The sequence below is a fragment of the Schistocerca nitens genome, chromosome 2 (genome assembly GCF_023898315.1).
Source record: "Schistocerca nitens isolate TAMUIC-IGC-003100 chromosome 2, iqSchNite1.1, whole genome shotgun sequence".
Taxonomy (NCBI): Eukaryota; Metazoa; Arthropoda; class Insecta; order Orthoptera; family Acrididae; genus Schistocerca; species Schistocerca nitens.
The window spans coordinates 874218340-874240395 of NC_064615.1; the positions used below are offsets into that span (position 1 = coordinate 874218340).

The following is a 22056-nucleotide window of genomic DNA, read 5'->3' on the forward strand; positions in this document are numbered from 1 at the left end:
GTTAGAATACAAAGTTCCTTGAACAGGTTTCTACATGATGGTCTTGAATTTACGCCACAAATGATTTTTATCGCAAACTTTTGCACCCTGGGATCATGTTGCTTTGCTTTGCCATGAGATGTGCACTGAAATGAAACTTTGAATTATGTTTCAAACCCTGTCCTTTGTTACGCAAACCAGTTCAGCTATCAGAGTAGTTCCAAGCTTACAGTGTTTCTTTTTGTTTGAGAGTGTAATGGATTTGTTGCCACAGTAGAGCTTTTGTGAAGTAGTAACTCCTGGCCAGAAAGGAATGTAAAGCAGAAGCTTTCAATTGGATTGTGAGGCTTACCAAACAGTATCATGTCTGCAATTATAAAAATTCATACATTACTCCTAATACGGTAAAAATCAAAGCATTTTTAATCTACTTCAAACTACGAATGTAAACTGCTAGACACACATGGATGAGCCAAAACATAATGGCCTCTGCCCATCGCGAGACTGAATCCTGCCTGCCGATGCTGCGTGGACATGGCTTGGGAAGGAAAGTATATAAGGAGAGGGCAGCTGACTGCGGAATTATTTTATTGACCATATGGACTGCGAATTGTGAAATCCGTAGACATAAGAAACTTTGACAAATGGCAGACTGTTATGGCTTGAACCTGCTACTGTTGTGAGCATTGGGGAAAGTAGTTGAATGAAGGTGAAAATATGAGTAGTTGACAAGACGGTGGATATCTGTGCCTCATCACAAAGAGTGGAGGCTGTAAGCTTGCCCATTGTGTAAAGCATGGTAGGTGGTGGTCTGTGGCAGGTCATAGTGTCTTGGCTTTTCAATACATATGAGAAGTAAATGGAAATATGAAGGGTAAAATTAGAGAGATCCGAGCTCACATGGAGACCTACCCACACTCATTCTTCTCATGAACCAGTTGCAACTGGAACAGGAAGGGGAGGAAGTGATGATGGTAAATAAAGTACGCTCCACCACACATTGTAAGGTGGTTTGAAGAGTATAAATGTGGATGTAGAAAATGTATACAGATTGGTGTCTTATCAAAACTACAGCACTGAATTTAGATCATCCAGCCAGAAATCCAAAGTGGCTAATTTCAAGCCATACACCAAACTACAGTGAAGAAAACTGTGGTGGGAAAAATATCTGAAAGAAATCAATAGGGAAAAAACTGTCAATTCTCATAAAACATGGCATTCACCGTCACAAATCAGCTGTTGCTTGCAGGGAGCTAATAGATACCGAGCAGCAACTTCGGAATCTAAATCAGTATTTTGTAAGAGCAATTCATAAATCTGCAGTACAGGTAGTGATAAATTACACAGCACTTAAAATGCCAGAAATATCTGGAACAGTCTTGAGATGTAAGGTGGAAGTAACACAAAGCTGATAAGATGGATGAGAAATAAATGCATGGGAAACGTGAATGAATATTTTGTAAGAGCAATTCATAAATCTGCAGTACAGGTAGTGATAAATTACACAGCACTTAAAATGCCAGAAATATCTGGAACAGTCTCGAGATGTAAGGTGGAAGTAACACAAAGCTGATAAGATGGATGAGAAATAAATGCATGGGAAACGTGAATGAATATTTTGTAAGAGCAATTCATAAATCTGCAGTACAGGTAGTGATAAATTACACAGCACTTAAAATGCCAGAAATATCTGGAACAGTCTCGAGATGTAAGGTGGAAGTAACACAAAGCTGATAAGATGGATGAGAAATAAATGCATGGGAAACGTGAATGACTTCAACCAGGATCATGTTGAATTGTAAATATTGAGCAATTCCCAGTGAACACACACATGTTTCTATGAGGAAACCAAAGGATTTCTGGTGGTGATACAAAATCAGGTCATTGCTACGAGAAACTATTGAAGTATTTTCAGAAGGAGCAAGGAAGAGATGTTGGCTGCAGGAAATGTTTGGATTGTAAGGAAAGCATATCACACATTTTGTCTGGGTGTAAAACTCTGGCATCCACAGAATATTTGAAAAGGCGTGATGATATCACCAGAATGATGCACCAGAAATTTTTGGAAGAGTTTCAGAAAATGAAAATGTTGTGTCGCTGCTACAGATACCATCCTCCCATTGTTACAAAAAGTGACAAATCCAAAATTAACTTGTGCTTAACATAATAACTGGTCAACAAAGCTGTTCAAGATGAGACGACATTATAATCTGAACTTGTAGGTTTGTTTCTACAGTAGTTGTCCTTGCCCCCCCCCCCCCCTCCCTCTGTCTAGTAAAGACCACAACACACAACGTGGCTGTGGCATACCTCCTTCCAGCCAGTTCCTCCTTACTCGTCTGATGCACAACTTCTGGGATGCATAACTTCTTACTCCGGTGAGAGGAACTTCCAGTATGTGACGCTTGTGGCATACAGATCAGTGTGCCACATTTTAGGACTGCATTTTATTTTCCAACTAGCAGGCTGTGGCAGATTTGCTGACAGCTCTGGCCTCTATTTTAGGTAATCTTCAAATGTATGTGGTTAAAAATTTTGGAGTTTTCTGAATTGACCAATTTCCCAAGCCTTTATGGAGAAGGTTTTAATGTTTTAACAGGGTGACTGGCTCACCCATGTTTTTTGCAAGTGATCAGCCAGTGACATTTGCCTGTGCCTTTCCTTTAGCTCCTCCATCGTTGTACTTGTGTTTTAATCTCTATATAGCACCTTTTACTCTTTCTCTGTTGTCTTAGCATGTGTGTGATAGTGATCATGTGGTCAATTCAAGTTAGGTGGGAGTGAATGAGTGTCATTTTATAGGTTTCATCCTCACTGAATGATAATATTATCATAATTTTATCCACATTTGTTTCTTTTAATGTTCATAAGGGCACTGATAACCTCGCAATTGAGTGCGCATGAGCTCCATACCCCCCCCCCTCCCCCCCCCCCCACACACACACATACAAAAGACCCAACGAGAGCAAAGTATGCCATTTTTCTAGTGAGTGTCTGTCTCCCAGTCGTGATGTATCCATGGCTGCTGTAACTTCTTCACTGGACTCAATGATATTATCCAGCTGCAAATTTTTTTCTTAAACATATTTGTGGGCAGATGCATTTCCCTGATGACTCTTTTATTTCCTTTATAATTCATGCCTCTTCTACATCCACATCTGTACTGTGCACACCACCATGAAGTGCATGGCAGAGGGTGTATCCTATTGTACCAGTTATTATGGTTACTTCCTGTTCCATTCAGATATCAATATCTGAATGCTCAAGCATGGGAAGAGTGATGGTTTGAATTTCTCTGTGCATGCAAGAATAATTCTAAATTTAATAATTATTCTAAATTTAATGTGAGTGATAGATAGGGGGTTGTAGTATATTCCTAGACTCACATGCTGGTTCTTGAAATTTTAACAGACTTTCTCTGTATAGTTTACATGTATCTTCAAGAGTCATCCATTGAGTTCCTTCAGTATCCCTGTGACATCCTCCCATGGATCAAACAAATCTTTGACCATTCGTGCTGCCCTTCTCTGTATATGTTCAGTAACCAACTTTAGTCCTATTTGGAAGAGGTTCCACATTTGAAAAATATTCTTAAACCGGTCACATGAATGATTTGTAAGCAATCTTCTTGGTAGAGGGATTGCACTTTCCCAGTATTTTACCAATAAACTGAAGCCTACCACTTGCTTCACCCATGATTGAGTATGTATGATCACTTCATTTCACATCCCTACAAAGTGTTACACCCAAGTACATGTTTTAGTTGGCCGATTCCAGCAATGACTCATTGATATTATAGTTATAGGGTACTATGTTTTTTGTTTTGTTTTGTGAAGTATAAATTTTTACATTTCTGAACATTTAAAGCAAGTTACCAATCCATGCACCACTTTCAAACCTTATCGAGACTGACTGAATATTTATGCAGCTTCTTCGAGATAGTACTTCATTATAGATGACCACATCATGTGGAGAAAGGCTGAGCTCACTATTAATATTGCCTGTAAGGTCATTATATACAACAAGGGCCCCAACACCCATCCCTGGGGCACACCTGACGATACCATGTTGCATCCTCCCTACCAAAGAGTCCTCAATCCAGTCACAAATTTCTCTTGATACCACTTATAATCATACTTGGAAATAAGCATAGATGTGGTACAGTGTCAAATGCTTTTCTGGAATCAAGAAATACTGCATTTACCTGACTGTCTTTATCCAAAACTTTTAGCATGTCATTTGAGAAAAGTGTGAGTTGGGTTTTACATTATCGATTTTTTCAGAATCTATGCTGGTTAGGGTTGAGGTGGTTATTCTGTTCAAGATACCTCATTATGTTTCAGCTCAGAATATGTACTAAGATTCTACAACAAATCAATGTCAAGGATATTGGACAGTAGTTTTGTGGATCACTTCTACTGCCCTTCTTGTAGGCAGTTGTGACCTGTGCTTTTTTCCCAGGAACTGGACACGGTGTTTTGTTAGAGGAATCTATGATAGATTATAGTTCAAAGAGGGGCTAATGTAGCTGCAAATTCAGTATAGAATCTGACAGAGATTCCCTCGAGTCCTGAAGTTTTGTTCAATTTTAATGATTTCAGCTGTTTCTCACTATCACTGACACTAACACCTATTCATGTTTCATGTAAGAGGGTTAAATTGGATGGGTTTATCATTTGACAATATTCTGCTGTAGTAGTCACTGAAGCCATCATGCATTGAATCCCTTGACAGCCAAACATGTTTCATTCAACATTGCTCTTTCTATAGCCATATGTTTTGTTTTACACTGTGCAGTATCTCTGTTTCTTTAGAAGTGTCGTTACAGTGACTGTATACAATGGTGGTTCTCTCCCAGTATGCGCTGTTCTACTGGGCACGTATCTATTCAGTGTATGGTCAACTTTCTTTTAAACTTGAGCCATAGTTCCCCTACATGCTTCTGCCCTTTGCTGAAAGTTTCAAGTTCCTGTTTGAGATGTGACACTACTGATTTTTTGTCGAATTTGCTGAATGTATAAATATTTATGCTTGTTTTAGTTGTCCTTTGTACTTTGGTAATCATTGTTGCCACAGCTGTGTCATGGTCACTGGTACCAGTTTTGACGTGAACATCCTCAAAGGATTCGCCCATCTATTTGTTGCCAATAGATAAAACATATTTTCATCATGAGTGGTGTTTACAACTATCTGTTCTGTGTAGTTTCCAGAGAAGGCATTTAGTAATATTTCACAGGATGTCTTATCACAGCCACCACTAACAAAACTAATTTTCCCAATTAATTGTTGGCTAACTAAAGTCTCCACTGAAGATTACAGTACGATTGGGGAACTTACATACAAGTGAACTAAGATTTTCTCTAAAGTTTTTGGTTACATCAGGAGATGATTCTGATGGGCGATAAAAGGACCCAATTATAATTTTATGCCTACCCCTGATACTGAGTCTTGCCCAAACAATCTCACATGCAGCTTCAAGGCCTATCTCAGTGGATTTGTGTTTCTTATCTACTGCGACAAACACACCACCTCCATTTTCCATTTGCCTATCCTTTCGATATACATTTAAATTTTCCCCAAAAATCTCACTGCTGCCAATTTTGGGTTTCAGCCAGCTCGCTGTACCTAGTATTATGTGAGCTTCACTGCTTTTCAGGAGTACCTCAAACTCTGGCACTTTGTTGCCAGTGCGTTGGCAGTTAACCGTTAGGATTTTAGTACTCTCACCTATGGGAGGCATTTAACATGGTGCAAGTCCAGGAAGCCGCAGCCTTCAAAGACTCTTGTTCGGTCCTACCACTCAACTCAGAACCAAAGGGACATGCTCTGGGGAGAATGCTGCAAGTTGTGACCTTCATTGAAATGCCATACACAAGGCTGGTCTTCCCAACCTTCTCAGTCAGTCACTGGAATGGCCCAAGTAGGACCTTGGAGCCCAGACAACAGGCATCATTTGTTCAAATGTGCGCCTCATTCTGCAGTTGGCATCCTTTTCCCTCGGTGGCTGCTGGAATAGCCTTTTCAACATTTTAAGGGGTACCATCATTCGCCATACATTTGAATTGCTGACTATTAATAGACCCGTACCCTTCTTCATTTTCCTCCTGGTGACACGGAACAAAAGAGGTTTGCCCAAAACAGGTGAAGTGAGTCCCACTGGCTCAATTTGAGTAAAAGACAGCACCTCAGAGTTGCTGGTTAGGGGGATCGGTACATCACCATGAGTCCTCCCTGGTCTCTGAGCACTAGATGCCTAGATGTACCATTGACATGCCACTTCCAGTCAAGTGGACAAGTAATGACAGCTCCTGTACTTTCCGCACAGGAGAGGATAGTACTTCAGTTACCTCTGGTATCGGTATCTCAAGTATGCAGTTACATTCCTTACATATCTCTTCAGCTAGTTGGTGCAGAAGATCGCACAGTATTTATCAGTTACTGTTTTTGCCCTTTGCAGGGTAATCAGTTAGAAAAATTCCTTTTACATCCCAGATAATGTTAACCACAACCTTTCTGCCTGATCACAATAAAAAATAAGCATTCAAAATCAGTTTGATTTAAAAAAATAGTTCCAAACAAATCTGGTAAGTTAGTTTTTGAATTTATGTTTGGTCAATGCAAAAAAATGTGACACGCCTCTTCTGCTTCCTCTAAACTGCATCCTATTATTTCTCCTGTTCTGTCAGAGGTGTCAGCTATTTTGTGAAGCACTTAAACCAACATGACCAGAAAAGAAATTTATTCTTCCGTAACTTTTTAGTATTTAAATGGTATTGTTCCAAACTTGGTGACTTCGTTTTTCTAGACATTCAAAATACCTTAAGCCTCCAGTAAAAAAAAGAAAGAAAGAGAGAGAGAGAGAGAGAGAGAGGGAAAATACTTTTCTTCCTCTTGCTAAAACTTAATTTGCTAAACTTGTGCTCCTCTGGTCAGTATGGCCAAGGGGAGCTGAATATCATAGCCAAGTTTTATTTCTACATGCCTGAGGTACGTGCACAATGGTTTTTTATGAAAAAGTAAATATCTGATTCCTTATTGTTGTAATGTGCAAAGGTTACGCAACAATGCAAGCTACTGATTGTTTTCAAATTATTATAGCACAGTTTTGCTATCTGTTACGTTTTATCAACTGTTGTGAACAGATACAGTTCATGTATCCGTTATAGTAATTGTGGCTGTCATGACAAAAAGACAGTGAGGATAATATTTACGAAGAAGAAAATTATATCAGTGATGACAACATTCATCCTTCAACTGATTCAGAAGACTAGCTCAGATACTGATACCTCAAATGACAATATGCAAGCTGTTAAACTGATTCAGTCTAAAGACAACAAGTATCACATGGAGCTTAGAACCTTTTCTGCTAACTGGAAGAGCACCTAGTGCAAACATTATAAAATTGACTCCTAGTCTGACAGGGTATGCTATTGTCAGAATGAGTGATATAAAAGCACCTTTTCAAGTTATAATGAACGATAATATTTGGAGTACTGTGGTGAAAATGACTAATATTGAGGGTCAGAGTTTGTGAGGATAGCTGGGAAGCATTAGATGAAATCACACTTGAAGCCTGTATTGGCCTGTTATTACTGGCTAGTGTGTGTAAATCATATAGTGAATCAGAAACAGTTACAGCCGTCTTTCCTGCCATAATTTTGCAGAAATTATTTTGTTGCATCATTTCGCTGACAAGTCTTATCGAAGAGCATGAAGAGTAAATGACAAGTTGGCACCTATAAGAGTTCTGTGGGATAAGTAGCTGGAAATACTTTCAGAACTTGTAATCCTTGCACAGATGTAACCGCAGAAGAGCAACTGGTGGCTTTCCGAGGATGTTGTCCATTCTCGCAATATATACTGAGCAAACCCTTAAAATATGGGGTAATAATATGGACATTGTGTAGTAATGCTACTTCTTATGTTTTGAAGAGACAAATCCATACAGGAAGATTACATGGACAAGCACCTGATAAAAATCAAGGTGTGCGGTTTGCCATAGATCTGACACATGAACTAAAAAGACAAAATGTCACTTGTGATACTTTCTTCACATCACATGCATTAGGCCAAGGACTTCTCAAAAGACATCCTACAATGCTGAGGATAATGACAAAAGCCTAACCTCCCTACTAATACATGGACAAAGATGATCACACTTCAAAGTAGAATATTTCTCGGTGAATTGGGAAGACTCCTAGTTATTCCTTACATTGAAGCTAGACAAGTGCTGTCCCAGAAAGAACAGTCAGCAGCCATTGTTAGAAGAATAAACACAGGAAGTCCATCAGCACCAAGCTCCAGTGGTGGCAACCAAAACAGTAAATGTGTCAGAAGCAAATTCTGTCCAAGTTGTGATGCCAAGACACGAATGAAGTGTTCAAATTATAACAAAAATGTTTTTTAAAGCTCACTCTAGATACCACTGCCCAAATTGTGGAATTCTAAGTAAAACTCTAATCTAATTTTTCCCATGATTGACGGTTTGTACACTAAGCAAAACTCTATTGTGCAGCTGCTCATTGAGGGCCAGAGCTTACATCATTGTTGAGATTGTTGGCATGTAATACTGTAAAATTTGTTTGTATTGTAACAAAAGTACATTTAAAATTATAATAATTTTTAACAATTTGCAATCATCACAGCCTGTAAATACTACCGTATTTACTCAAATCTAAGCCGCACTCAAATCTAAGCTGCACTTGAAAAATGAGACTCGAAATCAAGGAAAAAAAATTTTCCTGAATCTAAGCTGCACCTGAAATTTCAGACTCGAAATTCAAGGGGAGAGAATAGTTTTAGGCCGCATCTCCAAATTGAAACAAAGTTGGTCCATTGTAATATGAGACACAATTTAGGTTGAATGAATGACGATACAGCTACAGTAGTTTGGTTCGAGTCGTAAGCTTAGCAGTTAAGCTTTACCAGGTAGCCATTGCTATGCGTCATGTGCTCCATCTGTATTTATACGGGTACCCTTCCTTTTTCGCGTGCTTCGTCTGGTTTGAATTGATTGCTTATTTTTCTTTGATCTGATAAGTGCCGTTATCTTTGTTATAGGTGTTTACGTCACTCTAAGCTGAAAATTCATTACTGTACTGTGTCATGCATTGTTTGTCGCATTCGCATTCTGATAGTGCATGTTTACGGCCTGTCGCCGCTCGCGGCATGGCTTGCTTTTGTGCACGCTACCGCCGCTTACAATTAAAAAAAAGGGAGAGAGAGGAATCGTCTCATTAGCAAAACAATGGCAAGAGACTGCTATTTGTTGTTACTTACACTGCTGCTTTCTTTGATAATGATCAACAAGAACCAAATAATAGACTGCATATGATAGATGATGTTCTGAACGAGAGTTTAGTGAAAATTTTTCTCCGTTTGAAAATCTTAGCAGGCGCCTCTTTAGTACATTACATTCTGCACAGAAATTAGTCATCTTAGATTTAAAAATCTAGTCAATTGCTGTGCTTCATTTCTGACTATATCACTATTAGGCATAGGAATAATACGAATATAAACATGACATGATATGTATATTGTATCGCGTTTGCTGTTGTCTCACTCTAGTTTCGTAGTTTATTAGGCAGACAGGATTTAAATGAGATACCAGAAAACACGAAACAGTACATGGCAAAATGTTTATATTCGTATTATTCTTAAGATGATGAGAATACTGCATGTGATTCACAATTCATAAAAGTTCCTATTAGCAACCATCTCTTCTCACAGGTAGGAAAAATTTCACAACGTAGAGTTGACCATATTGACGAATAGAGTTGGCCATATAGACAAACATCCCAAACAGTCATGCCAGTTGGACTTTCATAGTACATTGAAATGCTGCTACATTTGAAGATGAACAATACGGAATTTGTATCTACTTCATTGGATAATGTATGAAAATGCAGTGGTCGAAACTTGGGGCGGAGAAAAAAGCTCGTCTTCCACCTTTTTTTTTAAAATTTATTTACTGATGCAGAAGATGTGGTGCCAGTATTTATCTTTGTGCCTACAAAGCATGCCTGTGTAGCGCTACATATATTCAACGGCAGAAATTAGTTGTGGCAGCACCCACCAACATTTTTCAGAACTTCCGCTTGCTTTGCACTCGATTCTAAGCCGCAGGTGGTTTTTTGGATTACAAAAACTGGAAAAAAAGTGCGGCTTAGATTCGAGTAAATACAGTATACTGAGCCACCATGATCTGAAAGAGTGTAAGTGTATAGCTTTTTTTAAGGAAGGTAGCAGGGCTAACATCTACATGTACATCTACATCCATACTCCGCAAGCCACCTGATGGTGTGTGGCGGAGGGTACCCTGAGTACCTCTATCGGTTCTCCCTTCTATTCGTCTCGTATTGTCCACGGAAAGAAGGATTGTCGGTATGCTTCTGTGTGGGCTCTAATCTCTCTGAATTTATCCTCATGGTCTCTTCGCGAGATATACGTAGGAGGGTGCAATATACTCCTTGACTCTTCGGTGAAGGTATGTTCTCGAAACTTTAACAAAAGCCCGTACCGAGCTACTGAGCGTCTCTCCTGCAGAGTCTTCCACTGGAGTTTATCTGTCATCTCCGTAACGCTTTCGTGATACTAAATGATCCTGTAACGAAGCGCTGCTCTCCGTTGGATCTTCTCTATCTCTTCTATCAACCCTATCTGGTACGGATCCCACACAGCTGAACAGTATTCAAGCAGTGGGTGAACAAGCGTACTGTAACCTACTTCCTTTGTTTTCGGATTGCATTTCCTTATGATTCTTCCAATGAATCTCAGTCTGGCATCTGCTTTACCGACGATCAACTTTATATGATCATTCCATTTTAAATCACTCCTAATGCGTACTCTCAGATAATTTATGGAATTAACTGCTTCCAATTGCTGACCTGCTATTTTGTAGCTAAATGATAAGGGATCTATCTTTCTATATATTTGCAGCACATTAAACTTGTCTACATTGAGATTGAATTGCCATTCCCTGCACCGTGCGTCAATTCGCTGCAGATCCTCCTGCATTTCAGTACAATTTTCCATTGTTACAACCTCTCGATACACCACAGCATCATCTGCAAAAAGCCTCAGTGAACTTCTGATGTCATCCACAAGGTCATTTATATATATTGTGAATAGCAACGGTCCTATGACACTCCCCTGCGGCACACCTGAAATCACTCTTACTTCGGAAGACTTCTCTCTATTGAGAATGACATGCTGCGTTCTGTTATCTAGGAACTCTTCAATCCAATCACACAATTGGTCTGATAGTCCATATGCTCTTACTTTGTTGATTAAACGACTGTGGGGAACTGTATCGAATGCCTTGCGGAAGTCAAGAAACACGGCATCTACCTGTGAACCTGTGTCTATGGCCCTCTGAGTCTTGTGGACGAATAGCCCGAGCTGGGTTTCACACGACCGTCTTTTTCGAAACCCATGCTGATTCCTACAGAGTAGATTTCTAGTCTCCAGAAAAGTCATTATACTCTAACATAATACGTGTTCCAAAATTCTACAACTGATCGACGTTAGAGATATAGGTCTATAGTTCTGCACATCTTTTCGACATCCCTTCTTGAAAATGGGGATGACCTGTGCCCTTTTCCAATCCTTTGTAACGCTGCGCTCTTCTAAAGACCTACGGTACACTGCTGCAAGAAGGGGGGCAAGTGTCTGGACATTTTGTTTTGATCCACCTACCACTTTGACATAATACCAAAATTTCTTAGGATTTTCTGCCAAGTCAGTACATAGAACTTTACTTTCGAATTCATTGAACGCCTCTCGCATAGCCCTCCTCACACTACATTTCGCTTCGCGTAATTTTTGTTTGTCTGCAAGGCTTTGGCTATGTTTATGTTTGCTGTGAAGTTCCCTTTGCTTCCGCAGCAGTTTTCTAACTCGGTTGTTGTACCACGGTGGCTCTTTTCCATCTCTTACGATCTTGCTTGGCACATACTCATCTAACGCATATTGTACGATGGTTTTGAAATTTGTCCACTGATCCTCAACACTATCTGTACTTGAGACAAAACTTTTGTGTTGAGCCATCAGGTACTGTAATCTGCTTTTTGTCACTTTTGCTAAACAGAAAAATCTTCCTACTTTTTTTAATATTTCTATTTACGGCTGAAATCATCGATGCAGTAACCGCTTTATGATCGCTGATTCCCTGTTCTGCGTTAACTGTTTCAAATAGTTCGGGGCTGTTTGTCACCAGAAGGTCTGATATGTTATCGTCACGAGTCGGTTCTCTGTTTAACTGCTCAAGGTAGTTTTCAGATAAAGCACTTAAAAAAATTTCACTGGATTCTTTGTCCCTGCCACCCGTTATGAATGTTTGAGTCTCCCAGTCTATATCCGGCAAATTAAAATCTCCACCCAGAACTACAACATGGTGGGGAAGTCTACTCGAAATATTTTCCAAATTATCCTTCAGGTGTTCAGCCACAACAGCTGCTGAGCCAGGGGGCCTTTAGAGACATCGAATTACCATGTCAATGCTATTTCTCCAGTACCACACTGTATGCTTTCCCAATATCTTCATTTGTGTTTGCAGTTTTGGGACAACTTTTATATGGACCATCTTCAAGAGAGTTATGTCCATATTTGAATTCAGCTGATCATTTCTCAAGTGATGCAAAGTAAGGGGAAAAGTAATACATCTACATTGGAAGAATTTCAGTTGACAATAAACCATCCAAACTAAGGAATTTTATGATAGATTGCTGTTCCAGTTTATCCACTTAAAGTGATTGCATGCAACATGCTACTTTAAAAAACAATATAAATGAAACCATTTCACAGTGAAGTTGTATCAAAGCTATGTTACTGTGTAACAGACACCAATGTAAGAGGAAACAGCCTCATTGAAATCAATTTCCTCTTTGTTACAAATGTATAAATTTTTATCTTGCCTTTGTAATGAGATTATCCCTCTAGTTAAGCTTTTTGTACATGACAAACTTCCAATATACATATTGAACTGAACACTGAATAGTTAATCTTCTTGCAGCTGTGTGTTTAAAAACAGAGGAAGTTTGCTAAAGCTCAGTGGTGGTCAGACTATCATTTCTGCGAGTTAAAGCTTTACAAATGCTCATGAATAATTCTCCACATTCATGCAAGCTTCACTGAGTAATTTTGAACACTGACATGTTTGTTTCAGGAGTTTACTGTGGCATCAGACTTCAACCGTCTGACTGCTGTACGGACTTACCCAGCTCATCAGGCTAGGGTAACATCCATACTATTTGCATTGAATTGTGAATGGGTGCTAAGTGTTGGTAGAGATAAGCTGTTCCAGTACCATTGCTCAGAAACAGGCCGCCTTCTTGGCAGTTACCAGAGTGAAGCATGGTGTACGGCACTACAGTATCCTTATTTATCATTATTATTCATTCAAATGTACAATAATCTGTGTCCCAATTGTATTCTGTAAATTCTTTAAAATTTTAGCATTTCCTGTTTTTGCCTTCCCATCAGATTGCATTGCTATAATGAGTTTAATTTTGTCACTTTTCACACACTCACTATTGTGCTCAGTTTGATATGCACATTTGATGAATTTGTCCAATTTTTACTTCCTATCTTATGTATACCTCCAGTTGAATTAAATATATGGTGTTTTAGGAGGAATGGTAAACATTTTAAGAGGTGGTTGTTTAAACTAATTCAAGTAAAACATTCCATGTACAGAAATACAGCTAGTTACAGAGGAAAATTTTCATTTCACATGTTGGTACCCAAGTTTCTATGGCTTTATCTGTTCATTGTCATTTTTATTTAGGAAGTTAAAGTTTTAATGAAATTTTCATGCGAGATTCTGATTTGTTGGCCAGTTAAACTGTATTTTAAGCATGCTGCTTGTATTTACAAATATTGAATATGCCAATTTGTGTACATGTTTTGTAATGGAAATGCTACTGCTGCCACAGATGCTGGTAGACACTACTAATTTATTAATTGCAGAGTACCACATTAAAGAGTATTTACTTATATTTTCACAAAACAGTGGGAGATCAGTTCAGAGCAATCATGTTTCATATGAGCATGCAATTAGACTGAATGAAGTACAAGACACTATTCAATTGGTAGAACATAGTCCTTCTACAAGCACATACAGAATTTCTGCATGTATTGATGTTCTATGTACAAGAATATGGTGCAGATTATGTATTAACATGCTCTATACTTACATTTACAATGGATTCAGTACCTTTGAGAAGGAGCTGAAGGTAGGTGACTGGAATTTTGTTGTACAAATTACTGAGTAATTCAATTAATTCTGTTTAATGATGAATCCACCTTCACTTGTGACAATATCAGTAACACTTGTAACTCGTATTGGTGGTCTGACAAAAATCAAAGTACAAATAATGTTATGAGAAGGAAAGTTGCTACTCACTATGCAGTGGAGATGCTGAGTCACAGACTGCAGTCTCAGGCAGCTGAGGCCACACTGCGAGCAGCAGCACCAGTGCATGATGGGAGTGGCATCTGGGTGGGGTAAGGAGGAGGCTGGAGTGGGGAAGAGGGGGGAGAGTAGGGTAGGGTGGCAGACAGTGAAGTGCTGCAGGTTAAATGGAGGGCAAGAAAAGGAGAGAAGTAAAAAGACTGGCTGCAGTGGTGGAATGAGGGCGGTATAGTGCTGGGTGGGTGAGGACAATGACCAACGATGGTTGAGGCCAGGAGGGTTATGGGAACGTAGGATATATTGCAGGGATGGTTCCCACCTGCGTAATTAAAAATAGTTGGTGTTGGTGGGAAGGATCCATATGGCACAGGCTATCAAACAGTCATTGAAACAAAGGGTATCGTGTTTGGCAGTGTGCTCAGCAACAGGGTGGTCCACTTGTTTCTTGGCCTCTGTTTGTCGGAGGCCATTCATGTGGACAGGCAGCTTGTTGGTTGTCATGCCCCCATAGAATGCAGCACAGTGGTTGCAGCTTACCTTATAGATCACAGTTAGCCCTGCCTTTGATGGGATAGGTGATTTTTGTGACTGGACTGGAGTTGGTGTGGTGGGAGGATGTATGGGACAGGTCTCGCATCTAGGTATATTACATGGGTATGAGTAGAGGTAAGGGGTTGGAAGCAGGGGTTGTATTGTGTAGGTTCGATGGACAGCGGAATACCACTGTGGGAGAGGTGGGAAGGATAGTGGGCAGAACATTTCTCATTTTAGGGCATGACAAGAGATAGTTGAAACCTTGGTGGAGAATGTAATTCAGTTGCTGCAGGCCTGGGTGGTACCAAGTTATGGTGGGAATGCTCCTCTGTGGCCAGATGGTGGGACTTTCTGGGGTGGTGGGAGACTGGAAAGATAAGGCATGGGAGATTGGTTTTTGTACAAGGTTGGGAGGATATTTACAGTCTGTGAAAAGGCTTCAGTGAGATCCTCAGTGTATTTTCAGAGGAACCACTCGTCACTGCAGATGTGATGGCCATGGGTGGCTAGGCTGTAAGGAAGGGACTTCTTGGTATGGAATGGGTGGCAGCTGTCGAAGTGGAGGTATTGCTGGTGGTTAGTAGGCTTGATATGAATGGAGATAATGATGTAACCATCTTTGAAGTGGAGGTGAACATCTAGGAAGGTGGCTTGTTGGGTTGAGTAGGACCAGGTGAAGCAAATGGGGCAGAAGTTGTTGAGGTTCTGGAGGAATGTAGATACCGTACCCTCACCCTCACTCCAGATTTTAAAGATGTCATCAATGAATCAACCAGGTGAGGGGTTTAGGATTCTGGATGTTTAGGAAAAATTCCTCTTGATGGCCCAGGAATATGTTGGCATAGGACAGTACTGTGTAGGTGCTCATAGCTGTACCCTGGATTTGTTTGGTGGTAAATCGAAGTACCTTTGTGGATATATTGTCAAGAATCCTCTTCTGTTCTCTGTAAATGCGTTATATGGTATGATAAGTCAGTTAATTGGGCTTGTTGTGTTACTGCATTGTCTGATAGGGCCCTGTTATGTAGTGTATATTTAAAACTATAACTTCCAGCATTATTAGAAGAAGTTCATTTGGCTACAAGGATGTGTAGGTTGTTTTAGCATGGCAGAGCCTCCACACATTCTAGCAGTCAGGTGACACATTGCCTAAACCTGATATGCCCTGACTGTTGGATTACCATCATTTCAAGGTGCACTTAAAAATCAAAACAAATGTGGCTCATCATATGGTGGATAAAGTGTTCTTCCCACCCAACCCACCCAGGGATTTGCGAAGAGTAGTACTTTTTTGTAGTAATTCCTCGCATAGAATTAAATTTAGGCTTTTGGACACTTAAAAGTACTGTTGCATCACAAACATTGACAGCAGTGAGAATTCACAGTATCTATCAAAATATTCTGAACCGAACTAGGGCAGCTTAAGACTTCTACAGACTGTACCCAGAGTGTATACGAACCGGGAGATCTGGGAAAAACCCAGGAATTTTTTCAACTGGGAGAAAACCGGGAAAAACCCAGGATTTTTTTTAGGATTCTGGGAATTTTTCGCTGTTATAGTTTTCAGTTAAATTTTTGTAATTTTGACTGGTAAGAACTGATACTCTAACAAAGGATATTACTGTATCCTGCTGCTGCAGAATAATACTGCAGCATTAAAACATGAACGAGAGAAAAAAACAAAAATAAAACTTAAATTGCAAAGTAAATGCACCGTATAAAATAACACAGTGCAAGCGTCTGCCAACAGCAGAATGTGTCAAAGGCTTTAGGAAGACTATGTAATGCTTAATAACAACAAATTGCCTCTGATAAGTGTGATGTCACAACTGTTTACATTTGCTTCATTTAAGCAGTTACAAGTGGGCTCATGCACACACGCAATTGAGTTGTGTGTGAGTAATACCTTCTCCCGCTTCTGGCTACAGAAATGTGGTTGTTGGCTGTGTAGGCAGCATTAGCAGCAACCAGCCACATGGCACCCGGAAAACATTTTACTGGTGCGCCCAAGGTGCCAGATTCAGACGTGCGGACCAGGCCTGGATCTAGTTGGGGGGGGGGGGGGGGGGCAGGTGGCAAATGGCAAATGGGGTATCTGAACCAGGCGTCAGTTTCAGGGGGAGGGGGCAAATTCATATTCTTGAGGTGGGGGGGGGGGGGGAAACCTTGTCACAAAACACCTAGCATCCAGCGCATGTCGGTCTATTGATTATTCATATGATTTTGAAACGCACCCCTGCTGGTTTTTGGACATTTTTGAACACAGTCTAAGTTGATTTCTGAATGAATTATACATTAATTGTTGAATGCGTACATAGTGTACATGATGTCTCTGCCAGGGGAATACTATTCGCATCTAGAAATGAACTTTCCTGCAGACAAAACGGGATGGGGCTATACGAGCTGAGCGGAATAAAGCTGAACCGGTGAATGCCAACTACTGCTTATTTATGTGGTTGATTCGGTTTGCAAATGTTCAGCATTGTTATACACTCCTGGAAATTGAAATAAGAACACCGTGAATTCATTTTCCCAGGAAGGGGAAACTTTATTGACACATTCCTGGGGTCAGATACATCACATGATCACACTGACAGAACCACAGGCACATAGACACAGGCAACAGAGCATGCACAATGTTGGCACTAGTACAGTGTATATCCACCTTTCGCAGCAATGCAGGATGCTATTCTCCCATGGAGACGATCGTAGAGATGCTGAATGTAGTCCTGTGGAACGGCTTGCCATGCCATTTCCACCTGGCGCCTCAGTTGGACCAGCGTTCGTGCTGGACGTGCAGACTGCGTGAGACGACGCTTCATCCAGTCCCAAACATGCTCAATGGGGGACAGATCCGGACATCTTGCTGGCCAGGGTAGTTGACTTACACCTTCTAGAGCACGTTGGGTGGCACGGGATACATGCGGACGTGCATTGTCCTGTTGGAACAGCAAGTTCCCTTGCCGGTCTAGGAATGGTAGAACGATGGGTTCGATGACGGTTTGGATGTACCGTGCACTATTCAGTGTCCCCTCGACGATCACCAGTGGTGTACGGCCAGTGTAGGAGATCGCTCCCCACACCATGATGCCGGGTGTTGGCCCTGTGTGCCTCGGTCGTATGCAGTCCTGATTGTGGCGCTCACCTGCACGGCACCAAACACGCATACGACCATCATTGGCACCAAGGCAGAAGCGACTCTCATCGCTGAAGACGACACGTCTCCATTCGTCCCTCCATTCACGCCTGTCGCGACACCACTGGAGGCGGGCTGCACGATGTTGGGGCGTGAGCGGAAGACGGCCTAACGGTGTGCGGGACCGTAGCCCAGCTTCATGGAGACGGTTGCGAATGGTCCTCGCCGATACCCCAGGAGCAACAGTGTCCCTAATTTGCTGGGAAGTGGCGGTGCGGTCCCCTACGGCACTGCGTAGGATCCTACGGTCTTGGCGTGCGTCGCTGCGGTCCGGTCCCAGGTCGACGGGCACGTGCACCTTCCGCCGACCACTGGCGACAACATCAATGTACTGTGGAGACCTCACACCCCACGTGTTGAGCAATTCGGCGGTACGTCCACCCGGCCTCCCGCATGCCCACTATACGCCCTCGCTCAAAGTCCGTCAACTGCACATACGGTTCACGTCCACGCTGTCGCGGCATGCTACCAGTGTTAAAGACTGCGATGGAGCTCCGTATGCCACGGCAAACTGGCTGACACTGACGGCGGCGGTGCACAAATGCTGCGCAGCTAGCGCCATTCGACGGCCAACACCGCGGGTCCTGGTGTGTCCGCTGTGCCGTGCGTGTGATCATTGCTTGTACAGCCCTCTCGCAGTGTCCGGAGCAAGTATGGTGGGTCTGACACACCGGTGTCAATGTGTTCTTTTTTCCATTTCCAGGAGTGTAATTACTAGCGAAATGCAAAGATTCAGACTACCAGAGTGGAAATAAACAACTAACAGGAATAACAGGTAGGAAAGATTATGTATTATCGTCTCTGTATATCCAAGAAAGTGAAATTCTGACAGAAAATTTTTGGCCAGATCGCTACACTAGACAGGGCCAGCTGTAGTCGTCAGCTAGCAGCTGCTTAAGTTCCATTCTGGGAGTTGCATGGAAAACACATTGTACTAACACGTAATAATGCCTAACCAGATAGTAATCGCTGGATTAACTAAACCGGTGACTGTGGCAGGGTTAGTAAAGTTGCTGGTGAATGAGTTTTGACAGTGGTAGGAATAGTTACAGAATTGGTGAAGACAAGATTGTTTGTTAGAACAAGGAAGGAGAAGAAACAGGGACATCACACAAATTATGGAAGAATGTGACGATTCCAAATTTATACAAAAACTTCGTTCTACTACTTTTCGGTCTCATGCATGAGAAACTGTAGCGTATGAATGAAATGTGAACCTATTTCCTAACATAAAGCATTTTGATTGTAGTAGGCCAAATAGGTATTTCGTATTGGTACTTTGTGAATTATATTGTCGTAGTATAAAAATGATCATTATTGCCAAAACAGTCTCGCTTATTTGGTGTGTGTTACAATTTCTGCAATATTATAAAGGCCTATTTTGTTTTATCCAGCACACAATGAAAAAATAGACGTAATCAGATCAAGAAACCACACCAGTCTGGGGTACTATTTGTATTAACAGCTTTTTCAGTATTAGACGAAGACCTTTCGATTTTTCATGTAGCAAAACGTTTGTCAGACTTTGATGAGGTAATAGTTCTTTCACACAAAGGAAAGCACACCACGTAAAGCTGTAGCACGATTAGAGAGAAAAATCGCAAGAACCTAAGGATTGAAGAAACGTGTACTGTCTGGCCTGTCTCTTGTCTTTATTGGTTTTAGGTATCCTATATTTAATTTTATGTCACACAGAAGAGCATGTTGTTTGAAGAGGCGTGGCACTGCATGTCGGCACACTTAAGACCATCTCTTACATTTCCTCGAATATATATGTTTTATGTATCAGACATCTTCAGAAAGATGTACGTACAAAATGATAATAATATTTTTTTTTTTTACATTCTGATGCGCAGAGCAGTCTTAGTTTTAGTTTGGGGAGAGGGGGGGGGGGTGTACTCTCCAGGTGACCCGTGTTTACATTTAGTGATTCTTCTGTTTCCTCTTTGTTTACAGCTCTCACTTCAAATGAAAACAAGACTGATTTCTGTGGCTGGGAGCTATCAAGTGAATTAAGATACATTCACGTAATAATGAAGACTAAAATATGTTGCTAGTTTCAGATTTTATTTTATTTCCACTTTCTGACAGTCAAGCATTAATCGCCTTGCAGAACAATAAAGTTAGTTTTGTCGGTTTGCTAAGGAAATTTGGCTTTTATTAAGCTTTCCTGCTGAGGCAGTAAGTGTATTCGAAATGAAGTGTTTAATCCCACGCTATTGGCTAGTTTCAACTGTTCGCTGCATTTGAAGTGCACATTTTCATCTTCTAGCACGTATGGCATTATGCCATAATAAAGAACCAAACATGAGATAATACAGTACTGGTACTCTAAGAAAATTTATGTCCCAAAAACCACACCAAAAAGCTTAATGTCAGGTCAAGGCCTGGATTGGGAATCTGGACATAAGAATGTGCGTTTTAAAGCGAACTGTGCGTTTTGATATGGTTCACGAAATTCCGATGCTCTTGCAGTATTCTCTGATATCGTGTTTCTTTTATGACATAATGTAAATAAGATCTTTTAATGTTTTACACATATGAACATAAGGGCTTCCTACGTCATTATAACTGCGCAAGCGCGGTGTCGCCTATTATTTGGCGCTCTCTCGCAACTGCTGAGATGAATCTATTTCTAACAGGTCGCGGGAACATACTGCGAATTGTGGTTCGAAAAGCATTATTTTCAAAGTAAATTTCCATTTACACAAGATGAAGTATGTGTGAGAATGTACGACGAATTTCTTAAATCACTGAGCGTTTGCTCTCATTTAAAAATCAACTCTTTGATGACGAGCCATTTAGAAGAATTTTGAGCCCAGAAGATCAGAGATTTATGTTGGTGTTAAAAATGTTAAGGCATATTTTTGTGATGTATCTTAAAGTCCCAAGAGATGAATACACTAAGCAGATTCAGAAGGATGTAGGCTGCAGTAGGTACTGGGAGATGAAGAAGATTGCACAGGATAGAGTAGCATGGAGAGCTGCATCAAACCAGTCTCAGGACTGAAGACCACAACAACAACATCTTAAAGTGTAATGTGCATTAAACAGATCAACATTATATGTGAAAGTTTAGCTTCTCATGTAGCTTATTAATCTTAGAGACAAATATTATATGTGAAAGCTTTGCTTTTCTTGTAGCAACACATGTATATTAACTTAAACCATTAACTTTTCCTGTTGGTGGAATTCGAATTTATACTTTCGTAATATGAAAATATGCAGCGTACATGTTGCTGCACATCAAAGATCTTTCCAAAACGTATTTTCTCCCCCTGAGTTTCATTTTCTAAAGGGCCGAAAAATTCTACGCTGCTGTATAAAACCATATCCATTCAAAGGATTGATAAGTTTTACATTTCTGACGGAAAGTATACTGTCACTTATTACGGAAAAAGTGTATTTTCACTTGGGAGAAAATATGTTTTTAACCGGGAGATTTTTGATGTAAGAATGTAATTTTTAAGGCTCATCGATAGGTGATGAAAAGAGAACTTGAGAAATGGTTTGGGTTTTGGAAGAATATAAGTGAAGACATTACACATTCTTTTGTACTGTGCTTTTTCATGAGCTACTGACCGTACTTTTCCCCAGTTCCTCGTGTAATAAAATAAATGAACCACTGTTTCAGAATTCTCTTCCAGTTGTGTCTGCGCAACATGTTAGTGATGTGAGAGTGTGTAAACTTCAGTGTTTTGGCAAAAGAATCAAATTTCAACATGGCAACCAGAGAAACATATAGCTTTTACTCAAAATTCGCCACTTGTGGCACCTGAAAGTTACAAATGGTGGTTAAAAATCCAGGAGAAAATAAATCACTGCATTTTTGATGGAATTCCATTTAGATACTAACCAGAGCAGAGGTGACAGATATTTCTGAATGGTAACCATGCAAGTGTGGGCATGGAGGGGCCTCAATATTTACCCTCAG

At 40.6% G+C, this 22056-nt stretch overlaps 2 protein-coding genes across 2 annotated transcripts in view; one reads left to right on the forward strand and one right to left on the reverse strand.

Moving 5' to 3' along the window:
* The window catches only part of LOC126237164 (BRCA2-interacting transcriptional repressor EMSY-like), a 409828-nt gene that overhangs the window by 333301 nt on the left and 54471 nt on the right, over positions 1-22056 (reverse strand). The gene's annotated exons all lie outside the window — the stretch shown is intronic.
* The window catches only part of LOC126237167 (WD repeat and FYVE domain-containing protein 2), a 74549-nt gene that overhangs the window by 24393 nt on the left and 28100 nt on the right, over positions 1-22056 (forward strand). Inside the window, exon 3 of the mRNA XM_049947024.1 lies at positions 13145-13350. Within this exon, the coding sequence (XP_049802981.1) occupies positions 13145-13350 (206 nt within the window). The remainder of the gene's footprint in view (positions 1-13144; positions 13351-22056) is intronic.